The sequence below is a fragment of the Desmodus rotundus genome, chromosome 2 (assembly GCF_022682495.2).
Source record: "Desmodus rotundus isolate HL8 chromosome 2, HLdesRot8A.1, whole genome shotgun sequence".
In the NCBI taxonomy this organism is placed as follows: Eukaryota; Metazoa; Chordata; class Mammalia; order Chiroptera; family Phyllostomidae; genus Desmodus; species Desmodus rotundus.
In genome coordinates this window covers 104,797,860-104,817,558 of record NC_071388.1, presented here as the reverse complement: position 1 = coordinate 104,817,558, position 19,699 = coordinate 104,797,860, and the positions used below count along the sequence as shown (strand labels likewise).

The following is a 19,699-nucleotide window of genomic DNA, read 5'->3' as shown; positions in this document are numbered from 1 at the left end:
CTTATGTAAAATTAATTCATAGAATATTGGAAAAATAACAAAATTATCCACATTTCTGAAGCCTATTCTGCCCACCACCAATAGATGCTTTTATTATTTTTCTTAATTGTTTCAGCGTCATGAAGGTATTAAAAGTGTTAGTAAGAAGCACAGTTATGTTGGAAACTAAAGTGAAAGGTAACTTTACAATGTCTCTTTGAACTAACAAACTATTCATTTACAAAGAGACTTTAAGACATAACCTGGTAGGGAGAAAAAGGAACTTTTTTGTAACTTCAGGAGCACCTATTTTTACAATTGTCCCCTGATTGCAGAACAAATATTTGGGAATTTTAAAGTAGGTAAGTAGATTCCTTTCTTTTTAAAAAACATTAGTGTGAAATTATCACCTGTTTTACATCCGTTTCTTTCTGGACTGAAGTTCACATTATTGATGCGATTCTAAAACTAGCGTTTTCCGAACAGGTCTTGGGTTCAGCATTGCTGGAGGTGTTGGAAATCAACATATTCCTGGGGATAATAGCATCTATGTAACCAAAATAATTGAAGGAGGTGCCGCACATAAAGATGGTAAACTTCAAATTGGAGATAAACTTTTAGCAGTAAGTATAAGAAATGTTGTTTTATAAATTATTGTATGTCTTTTTTCCCCCAACAGACTCTGGAATTTCAACTTTCCAGAAATGTTGAAATGATTTAAATGAGTAACAACTGGCCCTACTTTAGTCAGAATCTGCAAATAATTCTTGGTTTTATCTCTATTTTTCATTTTCATTTCTTCCAGCTCCCCTCCCTTTTTCTGTTGTTTGTCGCCCACCCCTTCTATTTTTTTCTTTCAATTTTTTGTTGAAGGGTTAGGGGCTTGGATGTACAGAATTGTTTAATCATAATTCTTAGTTTTGTAACACAATGTCATTCTTTTTTTTTTTTCCTTGAAAAATACTGCGTGTTTATTTGCTTAAATACACAAAACAAATAAAAGCTGAACCAAAGCCTTTTAAAAGCAGACACTGCAAAGCCCAAGTGAATCTTTTTTTTTAAATTTTTATTGTTATTCAATTACACTTGTGTACCTTTTCTCCCCATCCCTCCACCCCACCCCAGCTGAACCCAACTCCCTCCCCCACCTCCACCCTCCCCCTTAGTTTTGTCCATGTGTCCTTTATAGTAGTTCCCATAATCCCTTCTTTCCACTGTCCCCCCTCCACCCCCCCAGCTATTGTTAGATTGTTCTTAACTTGAATGTCTCTGGTTATATTTTGTTTGCTTTTTTCTTCTATTGATTATGTTCCAGTTAAAGGTGAGATCATATGGTATTTGTCCCTCACTTCCTGGCTTGTTTCACTTAGCATAATGCTCTCCAGTTCCATCCATGCTGTTGCAAAGGGTATAAGCTCCTTCTTTCTCTCTGCTGCGTAGAATTCCATTGTATAAATATACCATGCTTTTTGGATCTACTCCTTTCCTGATGGGCACTTAGGTTGCTTCCAGTACTTGGCTATTGTAAATTGTGCTGCTATGAACATTAGGGTGCACAGGTTCTTTCGCATTGGTGTTTCAGGGTTCTTAGGGTATAATCCCAGCAGCGGAATTGCTGGGTCAAAGGGCAGTTCCATTTTTAGTTTTCTGAGGAAATTCCGTACTGTTTTCCACAGTGGCCTCCCCAGTCTGCATTCCCACCAACAGTGCACTAGGGTTCCCTTTTCTCCGCATCCTCTCCAACATTTGTTTGTGGATTTGTTTATGTTGGCCACTCTGACTGGTGTGAGATGGTACCTCATTGTGGGTTTAATTTGCATCTCTCTGATGGTTAATGATGCTGAGCATCTTTTCATATGTCTCTGGACCCTCTGTATGTCTTCCTTGGAGAAGTGTCTGTTCAAGTCCTTTGCCCATTTTTTAATTGGGTTGTTTGTCTTCCTGGAGTGGAGTCGTGTGAGTTCTTTATGTATTTTGGAGACCAGGCCCTTGTCTGAGGTATCATTGGCAAATATGTTTTCCCATACTGTTGGTTCTCTTTGTAATTTGGTGCTGTTTTCTTTAGCCATGCAGAAGCTTTTTATTTTGATGAGGTCCCGTTTGTTTATTCTTTCCTTTATGTCCCTTGCTCTAGGGGACATGTCTGTGAGGATGTTGCTGTGTGGAATGTCTGAGATTTTCCTGCCAATGTTTTCCTCAAGGACTTTTATGGTGTTATGACTTATATTTAAGTCTTTTATCCATCTTGAGTTTATTTTCGTGTATGGCGTAAGTTGGTGATCGAGTTTCATTTTTTTGCACGTAGCTGTCCAGATCTCCCAACACCATCTGTTGAAGAGGCTGTTTTTGCTCCATTTTATGCTTCTGCCTCCTTTGTTGAATATTAATTGACCGTATAGACTTGAGTTTATTTCTGGGCTCTCTGTTCTGTTCCATTGGTCCATGTGCCTGTTTTTATGCCAGTACCAGGCTGTTTTGATTACAGTGGCCTTGTAATATAGTTTGATATCAGGTATTGTGATCCCTCCTGCTTTGTTCTTCTTTCTCAAAATTGCTGCAGCAATTCGGGGTCTTTTATGGTTCCATATGAATTTCTGAAATGTTTGTTCTATATCTGTGAAATATGTCATGGGTACTCTAATAGGGATAGCATTGAATCTATAAATGGCCTTGGGAAGTATGGCCATTTTGATGACGTTAATTCTTCCAATCCATGAGCATGGTACATGCTTCCATTTGTTTGTGTCTTCCTTAATTTCTTTCTTCAGTGTTGTGTAGTTTTCTGAGGACAGGTCTTTTACCTCCTTGGTTAGGTTTATTCTTAGGTACTTTATTTTTCTTGTTGCTATATCAAATGGGATTGTTTTTCCTGATTTCTGTTTCTGCAGTTTCATTGTTGGTGTACAGGAATGCCTTTGATTTCTGAGTATTGACTTTGTATCCTGATGTTTTCCCAAATTCATTTATTAGATCGAGTAGTTTTTTGGTGGAGTCTATAGGATTTTCCATGTACACTATCATGTCATCTGCAAACAGTGACAGTTTCATTTCCTCTTTTCCAATTTGGATGCCTTTTATTTCTTTTTCTTGTCTGATTGCTGTGGCTAGGACTTCCAATACTATGTTGAATAGGAGTGGTGAGAGAGGGATCCTTGTCTTCTTCCTGATCTTAGTGGGAAAGCTCTTAAGTTTTTGTCCATTGAGTATGATGTTGGCTGTAGGTATCTCATATATGGCCTTTATTATGTTGAGGAATGCTCCTTCTCTTCCCACTTTATTGAATGTTTTTATCAGAAATGGGTGCTGTATCTTATCAAATGCTTTTTCCGCATCTATTGATATGATCATGTGATTTTTGTCTTTGCAGTTACTGATGTGATGTATTATGTTTATTGATTTGCGAATATTGTACCATCCTTGCATTTCTGGGATGAATCCCACTTGGTCATGGTGTATGATCTTTTTAATTTATTGCTGGATGCGGTTAGCCAATATTTTGTTGAGAATTTTAGCGTCTATGTTCATCAGCGATATTGGTCTGAAGTTTTCTTTCTTCGTTGTGTCTTTATCTGGTTTTGGGATTAGGATGATGCTGGCTTCATAAAAAGAGTTTGGGAGTCTTCCATCAGTTTGGATTTTCTCGAATAGTCTGTGAAGGATAGGGGTTAGCTCTTCCTGAAATGCTTTGTAGAATTCTCCTGTGAAACCATCTGGTCCAGGGCTTTTGTGTGTTGGGAGTTTTTTGATGACTGGTTCAGTTTCGTCTGCTGTTATGGGTCTGTTCAGGTTTTCTGCTTCTTCTTCTTCATTCAGTTTTGGAAGATTATATTTTTCTAGAAATGTGTCCATTTTATCTAGGTTTTCAAACTTCTTGGCATACAGTTCTTTGTAGTAATTTCTTACAATCCTTTGTATTTCTGTGGTATCAGTTGTAATCTCTCCTCTTTCATTTCTAATTGTGTTTATTTGGATCCTCTCTCTTTTCTTCTTGATGAGCCTACTTAAAGGCTTGTCGATTTTGTTTATCTTTTCAAAGAACCAGCTCCTGGATTCATTGATCCTTAGAATTGTGCTTTTAGTCTCTATGTCATTTCACTCTGCTCTGATCTTGGTTATTTCCTTCCTTCTGCTTGCTCTGGGCTGTCTTTGTTGTTGTTCCTCCAGTTCTTCTAGGCGTAGGGTTAGGTTGTTTTTTTCAAATGTTTCTATCTTCTTAAGATGGGCCTGTATTGCTGTGAACTTCCCTCTCAGGACTGCCTTTGCTGTGTCCCATACGTTTTGGGTTGTTGTGAGTTCATTTTCATTTGTTTCCAGAAAGTTTTTGATTTCTTCCCTAATCTTGTTCTTGACCCATTCATTGTTTAATAGCATGCTATTCAGTCTCCATGATTTTGAGTGTTTTGGGTTTTTTCCTCTGGGGTTGGTTTCTAGTTTCAGCCCCTTGTGGTCCGAGAAAATGCTTGATATGATTTCAATTTTCTTGAATTTGTTGAGGCTTCCTTTGTGTCCTATCATGTGGTCTATCTTTGAACAAGTTCCATGGACACTTGAAAAGAATGTATTTTGCTTCTTTGGGATGAAAAGCTCTGTATATATCAGTTAAGTCCATTTCCTCTAGGGTATTGTTAAGTGACACAATATCCTTGTTGATATTTTGTTTGGAAGACCTGTCCATTTTTGACAGTGGGGTGTTAAAGTCCCCTACTATAATTGTGTTGCTGTCTATATCTTTCTTGAAGTCCTCCAAGATTGTCTTTATGTATTCGGGTGCTCCTATGTTGGGTGCATATATGTTTACAATGTTTATGTCTTCTTGGTGGATTCTTCTTTGAGTATTATGAAGTGACCTTCTGGGTCTCTCTTTATGGCCCTTCTTTGGCAGTGTGTTTTGTCTGATATGAGTATTGCTACCCCTGCTTTTTTTCCCCTGTCTGTTTGCTTGGAAAATTTGTTTCCAGCCCTTCACTTTCAGACTGTGTAAGTCTTTTCTCCTGAGATGGGTCTCTTGTAGGCAGCATATGTGTGGGTCATGTTTTCTTATCCATTCCGCTATTCTATGTCTTATGATTGGAGCATTTAGTCCATTTACGTTTAAGGTTATTATCGATAGGCAGTTATTCATTGCCATTTTTTCCTACCTGTGTTCCTCTGTCTTTCTCTTTTCCTTCCTTTCCTTTAAGCAGTCCCTTTAGCATCTCTTGCAGAACTAGTTTGGTGGAGGTGTATCCTTTTAGACCTCTTTTGTCTGGGAAACTCTTTTGTTGGCCTTCTATCTTTCTTGAGAGCCTTGCCGGGTAAAGTAGTCTTGGTTGCAGGCCTCTGGTTCTCATAACTTGGAATATTTTTTGCTATTCTCTTCTGGCTTGGAGCGTTTCCATTGAGAAGTCAGTTGCTAACCTTATTGGGGCTCCCTTGTATGTTACTTCCTGTTTCTCCCTTGCTGCCTTTAAGATCCTCTCTTTGTCTTGGAATTTTGCCATTTTAATTATGATGTGTCTTGCAGTGGGCCTCTTTGGGTTCCTCTTGCTTGGGACTCTCTGTGTTTCCTGGATTTGGGTGACTTTTTTTCTCCTCAGATTAGGGAAATTTTCCATCATTACTTTTTCAAACAGGTTTTCTCTCCCTTGCTCTTCCTCTTCTCCTTCTGGTATTCCTATTATACGGATATGGTTACGTTTCATGTTTCCCTGCATTTCCCTTAAGCCCTCTTCATTCTTTCTGAGCCTCTTTTCCTTTTCTTGCTCTTTCTGGGTGTTTTTTTCTACTTTGTCCTCCAGCTCGCTGATCCTATCCTCTGCTTCATCAAGGCTGCTTTTCATTCCTTCTGCTGTGTTCTTCAATTCAGAAATTGTATTCTCCATTTCCTCTTGGCCCTTGTTGGTAGTTTCTGTTTCCTTTTTCATGTTGATATAGTTTGCAGTGAGTTCATTGTAGTTTCCCTCTAGTTTCTGGTAGTTCTCTTTGAGCTCAGTGAGCTTCCTGATAACCATTGCTTTGAACTCAGTATCTGATAGTTGACTTGCCCCTTTTTCAGTTAGCATTCTTTCGGAGGCTTCCTCCTTTCCTTTCATTTGGGAATTGTTTCTTTGTCTTCCCATTGTTTGTGAGACTCTTCCTGTTAGCCTCTGCTTCTTAAATTGATCTATTCCGACTCCCTGGGTTTATGATATGAAGTTCTATGGTAGAATGCCAGTGGGATTCAGTGGTGCTGTCTCCTTAATCTCCTGTGCTCACTGGTCTTGAGCTGACGTTTATGGGTGTAACACGGTGTAATCTGGTCTTTTCAGCACTGCAGGTTTTATTGTCTCACCTGTGGGAAAAAAAGGAATGGGGGCAAGAAAAAAAAAAAAAAGAACGGAAGGAGGGAAAAAGGGAATAGAAAAGGAAAGGAAGGAAGGGAGTAGGAATAAAGAAAGATCGGAGGCAAGATAAGAAGGAATTTTTTTAAAAAAATTAAAACAGAGTAAATAAAAGAAGGCATGAAGAAGGAATAAAAAAGGTAAAGGATGGAAGGAAGAAGGAATAAAAAGAAAGAAGGACAGAAAGGAAGAAGGAATTCAGGGGGAAAGAAGGAAAGAAAAAAAAAAAAGGTGTTCTGCTGGCTTTAAACTGGTCAGGTTAGTTCTGCTGGTCTTCCTGTCTGTGGAACCGGACGCGGGGGTTGGAAGGATTGGTTTCACTTTTCTCCCTTCCTGAGCCACACTCTTTTGCTGTTGTTCAGCCTTCAGTCCAGTTCCTCAGGGTCTTTCTGGTTCCCACTAGGCCTTTAGTTCACCAGCTGTGCTGTCCTTGAGTTGCACTAGTTAGGGGCAACTCACACTCCACCTTCTTGCTCTTTGCTGTCTTAGATGCTAGGGGCTCTCGGTGCTGCTATTGGGTAGTTCAGCCCCCTACTGGGTCGAGTCTTTCCGGGGAATGCAGTGTCCCCTAGCCCTGCAGCTCCCCTCTGCTGGGCGTTCTGCCTTCCTCCTAGAGAGCCAGTAGGCCCTGCAGAGTTCTGTGCGCAGGGGGCTATGTAGGAGTTTTTCAGAACCAGTGCTTTTGGCTGTGGTCGCCTGCAGGCAGACAGGCCGTTGATCGGGTTGTGTGGCCGATCTCTGCTTTGGACTTGGTTTGGCTGCCAATCCCCTGATCCCCCGCTTTGGGTCTGTGCGCGGGGGCAGCCAGCCACTGATCCAGTTGTGTGCTCACCCAGGAGCTTTTTGTCTGTGCGCCCAGGCAGCCAGGCTCTTATCAGGGCTCGCGCTCACCCGGGGTTTCAGGTGTGGGCCCCTAGTCCACTAATTTGAGTGAGCGCCAGCCGGGCTTCAGATGAGCGCCGGGGCTGCTCTTCCGGGTACACAGTCCAGGGGCTGAGGGGGGAGGGGTGCCAGAGGCCCAGGCTGCTGCGGAGAGTTCTCTAACTAGCTACTACGTGCCTCTATTTTCTTTTCCTTTTTGAGAAATTCTTCCTATTCAAGCCCCTCTGGTCCAAACAAGCACCTGGCTGCTCATACAGCCCAGCCTGGCCCTCTCCCAAGACTCCTGCAGCAGACCCTGCTCCCCGGCAGGGGCTTCAGTCACCCTCGTCCCTGCGTGGGTCCCGGGGATCTTATTGTCCTTAAGCACTCTTCTTACCGTCTGATCTTTTGATGTCCTCTATCTTTGGTCTCCGATCTTCATATATGCTGGAATACCGTTGGCTGTTCACTCTGCTCCCACCTATCTCGCCGCCATCTTCTCAGTCCACAATGTCATTCTTTGTTCATATGTGACCTCTTTTTCTTTTTAGTTTTATACTTAATTATTTTATTTATAATATAATGAAAACTGATAAAGTCATTACGCAAAGAACTAGGAGAACAACAACTCGTCATTCCTTTACATTTTAAAAATTATTTAATCACATATGTATGTGTAAATACTTTGTTTGGTATTAATTGTTTCAAAATTTTTTGGCTATTTTGCTATTTGTAGTCTTTTAATACTTTTTCCGCTATATATTATTTTACTAAGATTTATCCATATTGTTGCTTAGAGCTGAAGTTTATCCATTTCACCTCTACTTAATATTCTGTTCTGGGACTATACCACAATTTATTTACCTAATCTTCATCGGTAACTATCTTAGCCCATGCATGTTCCGTAGAAGAAAAGCTACTATACCAACGTGTAATGGAGTGGTGGAATCTCAGCAAACCTAGAGTGAGTGAAATAAAAAGTGAGGCAGAGAATAAGGGAAAGCCAATACCAGGTATTATGTTTCTGAGCGGCTATAATTTCATAAGAAAATGCAGTTTTTTTATTAAGGCTTGTCATGGAGGGTAGTCTTCCAAGCATGTAATGTTGAACCACTAAACCTTAGATACAGCCATCAGGAAAAAGAAAGGATTTCTCTCCTGGCCCTTTTAGTCTCCTGTCTCTCTTTAATTAGAGTTTGCCCCATGGAAGTTAATTTTGATTCTGTTACCCTACTCCCTTGGGAAAATTCTAGGGAAACCAGCTCCCTCACTCTGTGGCACAGCAGTTCCCCTGAATGCAGAAAGGTTGGAAGAGCTACATAGAGCCTTAGTAGTGTATGCTGGTCAGACATGGGCTTTTGATGGGTTGTAGCCCTCACTATGTGGAACACATCAGCCATGCCCAAGCCCAGTCCTTATTGCAGAAAAGGTTGAAAGAGCTGGTCATAGTAGGAGGCAAGGTGAGAGGAGAAGTAGCCAGGAGAGTCTCCACTGAGCAAGCAGCCAAAGCCTAGTAGCAGTAGATTCAAGTAAATCTTGAAAAGGCACATGTAGGGGTGAATTAGGTTATTTTCTTCTTTTTTGTTTGTTTGCTTTTTATTACTATGAATAATTCTGCTAGGAAAACCTACTATGTGTTCTAGTGAACATGTACAGGGTACAAGAGTTTCACTTAAGTATTTACTTAAGCATGGAATTTAATGGATCACGGGGTATCAGTAACATTGTAACAAATTTATTATCAGTAACATTATAACAAATTATATCATTATTTTCCAAACTGCTTGTAAAGATTTTACATTTGTGTCAGCAATATATAAATAACTCCTTTATTCTACATGCTGTCCAGTACTGTTTATTGTTGCAGCAAGGAGACAGACTATTTTTTAAGTTAATGATGGGGAAGTGAAAGGAACTGACCTTGAAATGGTTTTCCCTAATTTATCCTCTCACAGCTATGACTTGTCACTCTTCCTCAAGCTATAGCCAACACCCCCCACCATCACCTACATACACACACTACTCCAACACTACACGTATATACAAGTATACCAGGTCAGAAGAACCTTCCTTCTCCACTGGGTTTGTCACTTTTATTTTTCAATTTCTTGGATACCATATTTTCCCTTATGGTTTCCTCAGAATCAGTTTTAGTGGTAGGGAGCCAACAAGTTACATTGATTTAACATTTAATGAGGCTTCTGTTGTCATAACTCCACTGAAATTATTCAATTCTTAGTTCTCATCTTAGTCAACACATCAAGCATTTGACATACCTTCTTCCTTCTTCAAACACTTTTTCCACTTGCTGAACAATAACCTTCTGCTTGGTATTTCCATTACCTCACTAGTCACTTCTCATTCTCCTTTTTGATGCATCTGGTCCCTAACTTCTAAATGTAAAGTGATCCAGACTCAATCTTTTTTTTTTCTTTCTCTCTTTGACAGGTGGTCAGATAACTTAATGGGTCTCATTTGTACATGATAGTGATAAGTATTCTGAACTTTAGTCTTATTTTTACACACACATACCACTTTTGTGCATGGCTGAAATACTGGGTTGGCCAAAAAGTCCATTTAGTTTTTTCCATAAAATAAGTGACACATTCTTCATTTTCACCAATAACTTTACTGATGTGGATATTTTGAGTATGTCATCTGTCTCCTGCATGGCATAAAGTTGATTGTTCTCAATTAATGTCTCAATTCGATTGCTATCTACCTCAACTGGTCTACCCACCTGACCATGGAGCATCATCCAGCAAGAAATCTCCAGCACAAAACTTTGCAAACCAGTTTTGCCACATTCAATCAATCACAGTGCCTTCTGCATACACTGCACAAATCTTATTTTGCATTTCAGTTGTGTTTTTACCTTCCTTGAAGAAATAAAGCATAATATGCCAAAAATGTTGCATATTTTCTCCCATCTTCAATGTTAAAGTGACTACACAAAAATTCACCAATTCTGGTAAGTGGGTTTTTAAAATTTTCTTTAAGATTTGTATTTATTTCTTTTTAGAGAGGGGAAGGAAGGGAGTAAGAGGAAGAGAGACATCAATGTGTGGTTGCCTCTCACACACCCCGAACTGGGGGTCTGCCCCGCATCCCAGGCACATGCTCTGACTGAGAATTGAACCGGTAATCCTTTGGAAACTAGTCCAGCTCTCAGTCCACTGAGCCACACCAGCCAGGGCTTCTTGTTTTAAAATACATGCTGATATGACAGATGTCCCAGTACAATGGAACAAAATTGCTTCGAATGAAGTTAAAGAACAGCTACTACTAGAGCACTACTAGAGCTATCTTCTGGAAAAAAACAAACAAACTTTTTGGCCAACCCAATATAAAAATTTCTAACTGGTTTTTGTTAAAATATTTCAAAAGCCCTAAGAGATTTCATCTAGTCTCCTCTTTATGTCTCAAGTCATCTCAAATTTAATATATCTAAAAATGAGTTTTTGAGTCCTTCCCCTGCTCTTTGCCCTCCTGCTCCTTGCAGTCTTCACATTTCATTAAATGGGAACTTTATCTTTCTGTTTGCCCAGATCTAAAACTTGAGGATAATCCTCTTTCACACTTCACATTGAATCCCTTAGCAAATCTTGTCAGCTCTTTTATCAGTTATCTAATTCTGCCTAAACACACACACACACACACATTAATGACTAAGACAACAACAATCATTTATATGCTACACTTCTGCAATTCAAGTAGAGATAGGACAGCCTTCTCAACTCCACATAATGTCAACAGAGGTGTCTCATCTACAGCCAGGGATTCACTTTCAAATTGGCTCACATATGGCAGACAAATTGTTGTTGGCTGTCAGCTGGTAGCTCAACTGGGACTGTTAGCCAAGTGTTAATTCTCCAGTATCCTCTCCACATGGCTAAATTGGGCTTCTCACAGGATGGTGGCCAGGTTCCATGAGGAACATACCAAGAGAAGAGCTTTCCAAGAAAACAAGATTCAGTGTGTGGCATTTATCAATCCTCTCTCTGCATCAGTTACTAATGTGTCATTGACTAAAGCTTGTTATATGGCCAAGCAAGATTCAGTATAGGAGGGGATTTTACAAGATGTGAATACCAAGATGCATGGCTCACTGCACACCACCAAAGGAAAAGTATACCACAGCTGTATATTTCAAAATGCAGGCAGTACTAACTATACACGGTAGTTTGATACTATAAAAATTATCATGCAGCTGAAACCCTGCAAAGCAATATTAATAGTCAATGGGGAAAGTTATAGTTCGCCTGTGATGTTTAGAAATTTTTGTCAAAACATTAAAACTCTCCTGTTGATTATAAAGGTACAAATTAGAGCAATGAAAAATATACTAAAACAAATACTTGTTTAGTACATTGTAATTTAAGATATTAGAAACATTTCTATTATTTTATTTCTTTGCCAAAAAATTCTACCAAAAATAAGATCAATCTAAACCCAAAGTTAGCATAGGGAGGAAAGAAATAATAAAGATTAGAGTAGAAATTCATGAAATAGGTAATAGGAAAACCATAGAGAAGATCAGCAAAACCAAAACTTGATTCTTTGAAGGGTCAACAAAATTGATAAACATTTAGCTAGACCAAGAAAATAGAAGCCTCAAATTTCTAAAAGTAGGAGTGAATAGGAAATACTTTTATTTATGAACAACTATATGCCAACACATTAGATAACTTAAATGAAATGGACAAATTCCTTGAAAGACACAAAGAATCACTTCTATTCATTGTTGCGCTGATAGCTAGGGCAGTAAGAAAAGAAAAAGACATTGAGATTGAGAAAGAAAAAGTACAACTATATTTGCAATAGAAAAATCCTGGGGATAGGCTTGGAAGATGGCGGCAACATAGGTGGGAGCGGAATCCACTTCCCCTCAGCGCCAGGGAAATACCTAGCTGATCTGAGGAGCAGAGCGAACAGCCAACAGTACTCCAGCATATACGAAGATTAGAGACCAAAGATAGAGGACATTGAAAGATCTGACGGTAAGAAGATTGCTCAAGGACAATAAGGTCCCCGGGTCCCGGGAACGCGCGGTGCAAGGGCGGCAGAAGCGCCAACCCTGGCGCAGGGGCGGCTGCAGGAGTCTTGGGAGAGGGCCAGGCTGCGCTGTGAGCAGCCAGGTGCTTGATTGGACCAGGGGAGCTTGAAAAGGAGGAATTTCTCAAAAAGAAAAAGAAAATAGAGACACTCAGGGGCTAGTTAGAGAACTCTCGGTAGTAACCGAGGCCACTGGCGCCCCTCCCCCCTCCGCCCCTGGACTGCGAGCGGGGGGGATAAACAGCACAAAAAGTGAGGGCGCTCAGCCGAGGTCCGGTCGAGCGCGCGCGCACGCAGATTAGCGAACGGGGCCCATACGTGAAACCCCGGAGGGGCGCCCACACCTGAAACCTCCGAGATCATTTGCAGCTGAGGCTAGCTGCTCCACCCACGGGCCCAGGACCTTGGAGCCGAGTGACGTGTGGTTCAGTCCCGGGGCGGCCCCGCCCGCTCAAGAGACTCAAGCCCAGGGCGGCTGGATCGGACCCCAAGCATAGAACCTCAGGCGCGGCGGATTGCGCGCTCGCCGAGCGCAGGGCCGGCTGGGTGCGCGTTTTCCGGGCACAAAGCTGTTGGCGAGCGTACTAAATCCAGAGTCCCAAGCCCGGGCGGCTCCATTGGTCGGCCGGCGCGCTCAGGGCACAAAATACGTCACAAACCCAAAGCGGCTGGATTCCCCTGCTGCGCGCGCACGCCTACCAAGCCAAAGCGGCAGGAGCCGCTGCTTGCGTGTCCCAAGAACAAAGTTGCTGGAGTGGCTGATCAACGGCCTGATTGACTGCCAGGGACCACACCTACAAAACAGCGAAGAGTGTGACCCAGGAAGGGAGAAAAGTGAAACCAGTCCTTCCAACCACCCCCTCCAGTTGCACAGACAGGACACCAGCAGATATAACCTGACCAGTTCAAAGCCAACAGAAGATTTCTTTTCTTTTATTTTTTCTTATTTTTTTTCTTTTCTTTCCTTTCCCCCTGAATTCCTTCTTCCTCTCTCCTTTTTTTCTTTTTTTTCATTCCTTCTTCCTCCCATCCTTTACCATTTTTATGTCTTCTCCCTGCCTTATTTTATCTATTTCTATGTTTTAATTTTTGTTAAAATTCCTTCTTATCTTGCCTCCGATCTTTCTTTATTCCTTCTTCCCTCCTTCCTTCCTTTCCTCCTTTCCTAGTTCCTTTTTCCCTCCTTCCCATCTTTGTTTTGGTTTTTTTGGGGTGTTTTTTTTTTTTTTGTGGTTTCTTTTGTGTGTGTGTGTGTGTGTGTGTGTGTGTGTGTTTTCCTTTCTCCCCCCCTTTCTCTTTTTCCCACAGATGAGACAACAAAACCTGGAGGGCTGAAAAGACTAGAGTTAGACCGTGTTAAACAAATAAACGTCACCTCAAGACCAGTGAGCACAGGAGAGTAAGGAGACAACACCACCGAATCCCATTGGCATTCTACCATAGAAGTTCATATCATAAATCCAGGGAGTCAGAACAAAGCAATTTAAGAAGCAGAGGCCAACAAGAAGAGCCTCACAAACAATGGGAAGACAAAGAAACAATTCCCAAATGAAAGGAAAGGAGGAAGTCTCAGAAAGAATACTAACCGAAAAAGAGGCAAGTCAACTATCAGATACTGAGTTCAAAGCAATGGTCATCAGGAAGCTCACTGAGCTCTCTGAGCTCAAAGAGAACTACCAGAAACTACAAGGAAACTACAATGAACTCACTGCAAACTATATCAACATGAAAAAGGAAATAGAAAATATCAACAAGAGCCAAGAGGAAATGAAGAATACAATTTCTGAATTGAAGAACACAGTAGAAGGAATGAAAAGCAGACTTGATGAAGCAGAGGATCGGATCAGCGAGCTGGAGGATAAAGTAGAAAAAAACACCCAGAAGGAGCAAGAAAAGGAAAAGAGGCTCAGAAAGAATGAAGAGGCAATAAGGGAAATGCAGGACAACATGAAACGTAACAATATCCGTATAATAGGAATACCAGAAGGAGAAGAAGAAGAGCAAGGGATAGAAAACCTGTTTGAAAAAGTAATGATGGAAAATTTCCCTAATCTGAGGAGAGAAAAAATCACCCAAATCCAGGAATCACAGAGAGTCCCAAGCAAGAGGAACCCAAAGAGACACACTGCAAGACACATCATAATTAAAATGGCAAATTTCCAAGACAAAGAGAGGATCTTAAAGGCAGCAAGGGAGAAAAAGGAAGTAACATACAAGGGAGCCCCAATAAGGTTAGCAACTGACTTCTCAATGGAAACGCTCCAAGCCAGAAGAGAATGGCAAAAAATATTCCAAGTAATGAGAACCAGAGGCCTGCAACCAAGACTACTTTACCCAGCAAGGCTCTCAATTAAGACAGAAGACCAAATAAAGAGTTTCCCAGACAAAAGAAGTCTAAAAGAATACACTTCCAGCAAACCAGCTCTGCAAGAGATGCTAAAGGGACTGCTTTAAGGAAAGGAAGGAAAAGAGAAAGACAGAGGAACACAGGTAGGAAATAATGTCAATGAATAACTACCTATCGATAATAACCTTAAACGTAAATGGATTAAATGCTCCAATCAAAAGACATAGAACAGCTGAATGGATAAGAAAACATGACCCACACATATGCTGCCTACAAGAAACCCATCTCAGGACAAAAGACTTACACAGACTGAAAGTGAAGGGCTGGAAACAAATTTTCCAAGCAAACGGACAGGAAAAAAAAGCAGGGGTAGCAATACTCATATCAGACAAAATAGACTTCCAAAGAAGGTCCATAAAGAGAGATCCAGAAGGTCACTTCATAATACTCAAAGGAAGAATCCACCAAGAAGACATAAACATTATAAATATATATGCACCCAACATAGGAGCACCCAAATACATAAAGAAAATCTTGGAGGACTTCAAGAAAGATATTGACAGCAACACAATTATAGTAGGGGATTTTAACACCCCACTATCAAAAATGGACAGGTCTTCCAAACAAAAGATCAACAAAGATATTGTGTCACTTAACAATACCCTAGAGGAAATGGACTTAACTGATATATACAGAGCTTTTCATCCCAAAGAAGCAAAATACACATTCTATTCAAGTGTTCATGGAACTTTTTCAAAGATAGACCACATGATAGGACACAAAGCAAGCCTCAACAAATTCAAGAAAATTGAAATCATATCAAGCATCTTCTCTGACCACAAGGGTATGAAACTAGAAACCAACCCCAAGGGTAAAAACCCAAAACACTCAAAAACATGGAGACTGAATAGCATGCTATTAAACAATGAATGGGTCAAGAACGAGATTAGGGAAGAAATCAAAAACTTCCTGGAAACAAATGAAAATGAACTCACAACAACCCAAAACCTATGGGACACAGCAAAGGCAGTCCTGAGTGGGAAGTTCATAGCAATACAGGCCTACCTTAAGAAGTTAGAAACAGTTCAAACAAACAACCTAACCCTATGCCTACAAGAACTGGAGGAACAACAACAAAGACAGCCCAGAGCAAGCAGAAGGAAGGAAATAACCAAGATCAGAGCAGAACTAAATGACATAGAGACTAAAAGCACAATTCTAAGGATCAATGAATCCAGGAGCTGGTTCTTTGAAAAGATAAACAAAATCGACAAGCCTTTAAGTAGGCTCATCAAGAAGAAAAGAGAGAGGATCCAAATAAACACAATTAGAAATGAAAGAGGAGAGATTACAACTGATACCACAGAAATACAAAGGACTGTAAGAAATTACTATGAAGACCTGTATGCTAAGAAATTTGAAAACCTAGATGAAATGGACACATTTCTAGAAAAATATAATCTTCCACAACTGAATGAAGAAGAAGCAGAAAACCTGAACAGACCAATATCAGCAAAGGAAATTGAAGCAGTCATCAAGAAACTCCCATCACACAAAAGCCCTGGACCAGATGGCTTCACAGGAGATTTCTACAAAACATTTAAGGAAGAACTAACCCCTATCCTTCACAGACTATTCGAAAAAATCCAAACTGATGGAAGACTCCCAAACTCTTTTTATGAAGCCAACATCATCCTAATCCCAAAACCAGATAAAGACACAACGAAGAAAGAAAACTTCAGGCCAATATCGCTGATGAACAAAGACGCTAAAATTCTCAACAAAATATTAGCAAACCGCATCCAGCAATATATTAAAAAGATCATCCACCATGACCAAGTGGGATTCATCCCAGGGATGCAAGGATGGTACAATATTCGCAAATCAATAAACATAATACATCACATCAACAACAGCAAAGACAAAAATCACATGATCGTATCAATAGATGCGGAAAAAGCGTTCGATAAGATACAGCATCCATTTCTGATAAAAACACTCAGCAAAGTGGGAATAAAGGGAGCAGTCCTCAACATAATTAAGGCCATATATGAGAGACCTACAGCCAACATCACACTCAATGGGAAAAAACTTAGAGCTTTCCCACTAAGATCAGGAACTAGACATGGATGCCCTCTCTCACCACTCCTATTCAACATAGTATTGGAAGTCCTAGCCACAGCAATCAGACAAGAAAAAGCAGTAAAAGGCATCCAAATTGGAAAGGAGGAAATGAAACTGTCACTGTTTGCAGACGACATGATAGTGTACATGGAAAACCCTATAGACTCCACTCAAAAACTACTCGACCTAATAAATGAATTTGGCAAAACAGCTGGATACAGAGTCAATACCCAGTAATCAAAGGCATTCCTGTACACCAACAACGAATTTGCAGAAACAGAAATCAGGGAAAAAATCCCATTTGATATAGCAACAAGAAAAATAAAGTACCTGGGAATAAACCTAACCAAGGAGGTAAAAGAACTGTACTCAGAAAACTACACAACACTGAAGAAAGAAATTAAGGAAGATACAAACAAATGGAAGCATGTACCATGTTCATGGATTGGAAGAATTAACATCATCAAAATGGCCATACTACCCAAAGCAATTTATAGATTCAATGCAATCCCTATTAGAGTACCCATGACATATTTCACAGATATAGAACAAACATTTCAGAAATTCATATGGAACCATAAACGACCTCAAATAGCAGCAGCAATTTTGAGAAAGAAGAACAAAGCAGGAGGGATCACAATACCTGATATCAAACTGTATTACAAGGCCACTGTAATCAAAACAGCCTGGTACTGGCATAAAAACAGGCACATAGACCAATGGAACAGAATAGAAAGCCCAGAAATAAACTCAAATCTATACGATCAATTAATATTCGACAAAGGAGGCAGGAGCATAAAATGGAGCAAAAACAGCCTCTTCAACAGATGGTGTTGGGAGATCTGGACAGCTACGTGCAAAAAAATGAAACTCGATCACCAACTTACACCATACACGAAAATAAACTCAAGATGGATAAAAGACTTAAATATAAGTCGTAACACCATAAAAGTCCTTGAGGAAAACATTGGCAGGAAAATCTCAGACATTCCATGCAGCAACATCCTCACAGACACATCCCCTAAAGCAAGGGACATAAAGGAAAGAATAAACAAACGGGACCTCATCAAAATAAAAAGCTTCTGCAGGGCTAAAGAAAACAGCACCAAATTACAAAGAGAACCAACAGTATGGGAAAACATATTTGCCAATGATACCTCAGACAAGGGCCTGATCTCCAAAATATATAAGGAACTCACACGACTCCACTCCAGGAAGACAAACAACCCAATTAAAAAATGGGCAAAGGACTTGAACAGACACTTCTCCAAGGAAGACATACAGAGGGCCCAGAGACATATGAAAAGATGCTCAGCATCACTAGCCATCAGAGAGATGCAAATTAAAACCACAATGAGGTATTATCTCACACCAGTCAGAATGGCCAACATAAACAAATCCACAAACAAATGTTGGAGAGGATGTGGAGAAAAGGGAACCCTCGTGCACTGTTGGTGGGAATGCAGACTGGTGAGGCCACTGTGGAAAACAGTGTGGAATTTCCTCAGAAAACTAAAAATGGAACTGCCCTTTGACCCAGTAATTCCACTGCTGGGATTATACCCTAAGAACACTGAAACACCAATCCAAAAGAAGCTGTGCACCCCAATGTTCATAGCAGCACAATTTACAATAGCCAAGTACTGGAAGCAACCGAAGTGCCCATCAGCAAACGAGTGGATCCAAAAACTATGGTATATTTACACAATGGAATTCTACGGAGCAGAGAGAAAGAAGGAGCTTATAGCCTTTGCAACAGCATGGATGAAACTGGAGAGCATTATGCTAAGTGAAACAAGCCAGGAAGTGAGGGACAAATACCATATGATCGTACCTTTAACTGGAACATAAGCAATAGAAGGAAAAAGCAAACAAATTATAACCAGAGTCATTGAAGTTAAGAACAATCTAACAATAGCCAGGGCGGGGGTGGGGGGTGGGGGCGGGGACAGTGGGTAGAGGGGATTACAGGAACTACTATAAAGGACACATGGACAAAACCAAGGGGCAGGGTGGAGAGGGGGGAGGGAGGTGGGTTCAGCTGGAGTGGGGTGGAGGGATGGGGAGAAAAGGCATACAACTGTAATTGAATAACAATAAAAAAAAAAAAGAGAGACAGATGAAAAAAAAAAAAAAAGGAAGAAAAATCCTGGAGAACCAAGATGGCGGTGTAGGTAGACACACTGCGCCTCCTCGCACAACCAGAACTGACAGCGAATCGAACACAAGGGGAACCGACACCAAGGAAATAGAAAATAAACATTCATCCAGACTGGTAGGAGGGGCGGAGACGGGCACCAGGGTGGAGAGGACTCGCGTGGCTGTGGCAGGACTGAGACTGGCGGAGTGTGGGACAAATGGTGCAGTCAGTCCGAGCACTAGCAGACCCTGCACCCCACATTTGCACAGATAAACCCAGAGGGCCGGACTCAGAGTGGCAGAGAACGGGGCAGGCAGAGCAGCAGGTCACCCTGCGGCACCACATTCGCCCACAGATAAACCGGACTAACAGCTGGGAGCGAAACAGACCATGCAACCCAGGGCTCCAGCTCGGGGAAATAAAGCCTCAAACCTCTGATTGAAAGCGCCTGTGGGGTTTGGGGCGGCAGCAGGAGAGACTCCCAACCTCACGGGAGAGGTTGTTTGAGAGACCCACGGGGGCCTAGAGTGTGCACAGGCCCACTTACTCGGGAACCAGCACCAGAGTGGCCCAGTTTCATTGTGGGTATCGGAGTGAAAGATTGAAATCCGGAGGAGAGTGAGGCGGGCGCCATTGCTCCCACTTGGCCCCTCCCCCACGTACAGCGTCACAGCACAGTGACCAGCGTTACCCTGCCCCGGTGCACACCTAAGGCTCCACCCCTTAAAGTAACAGACGCGCCAAGACAAAAAAAAAAAAAAAATGGCCCAAATGACAGAACACTTCAAAGCTCCAGAAAAAATACAACTAAGCGAGGAAGAGATAGCCAACCTA

The 19,699-nt window shown here is 41.2% G+C and overlaps 1 protein-coding gene across 8 annotated transcripts in view; it reads left to right on the top strand.

Moving 5' to 3' along the window:
- The window catches only part of DLG1 (discs large MAGUK scaffold protein 1), a 319,299-nt gene that overhangs the window by 143,595 nt on the left and 156,005 nt on the right, over nt 1–19,699 (top strand). For all 8 annotated transcript variants that reach the window (XM_045185871.2, XM_024577978.3, XM_024577976.3 and 5 more), the window contains one exon: nt 466–602. In XM_045185871.2, the coding sequence (XP_045041806.1) occupies nt 466–602 (137 nt within the window). The remainder of the gene's footprint in view (nt 1–465; nt 603–19,699) is intronic.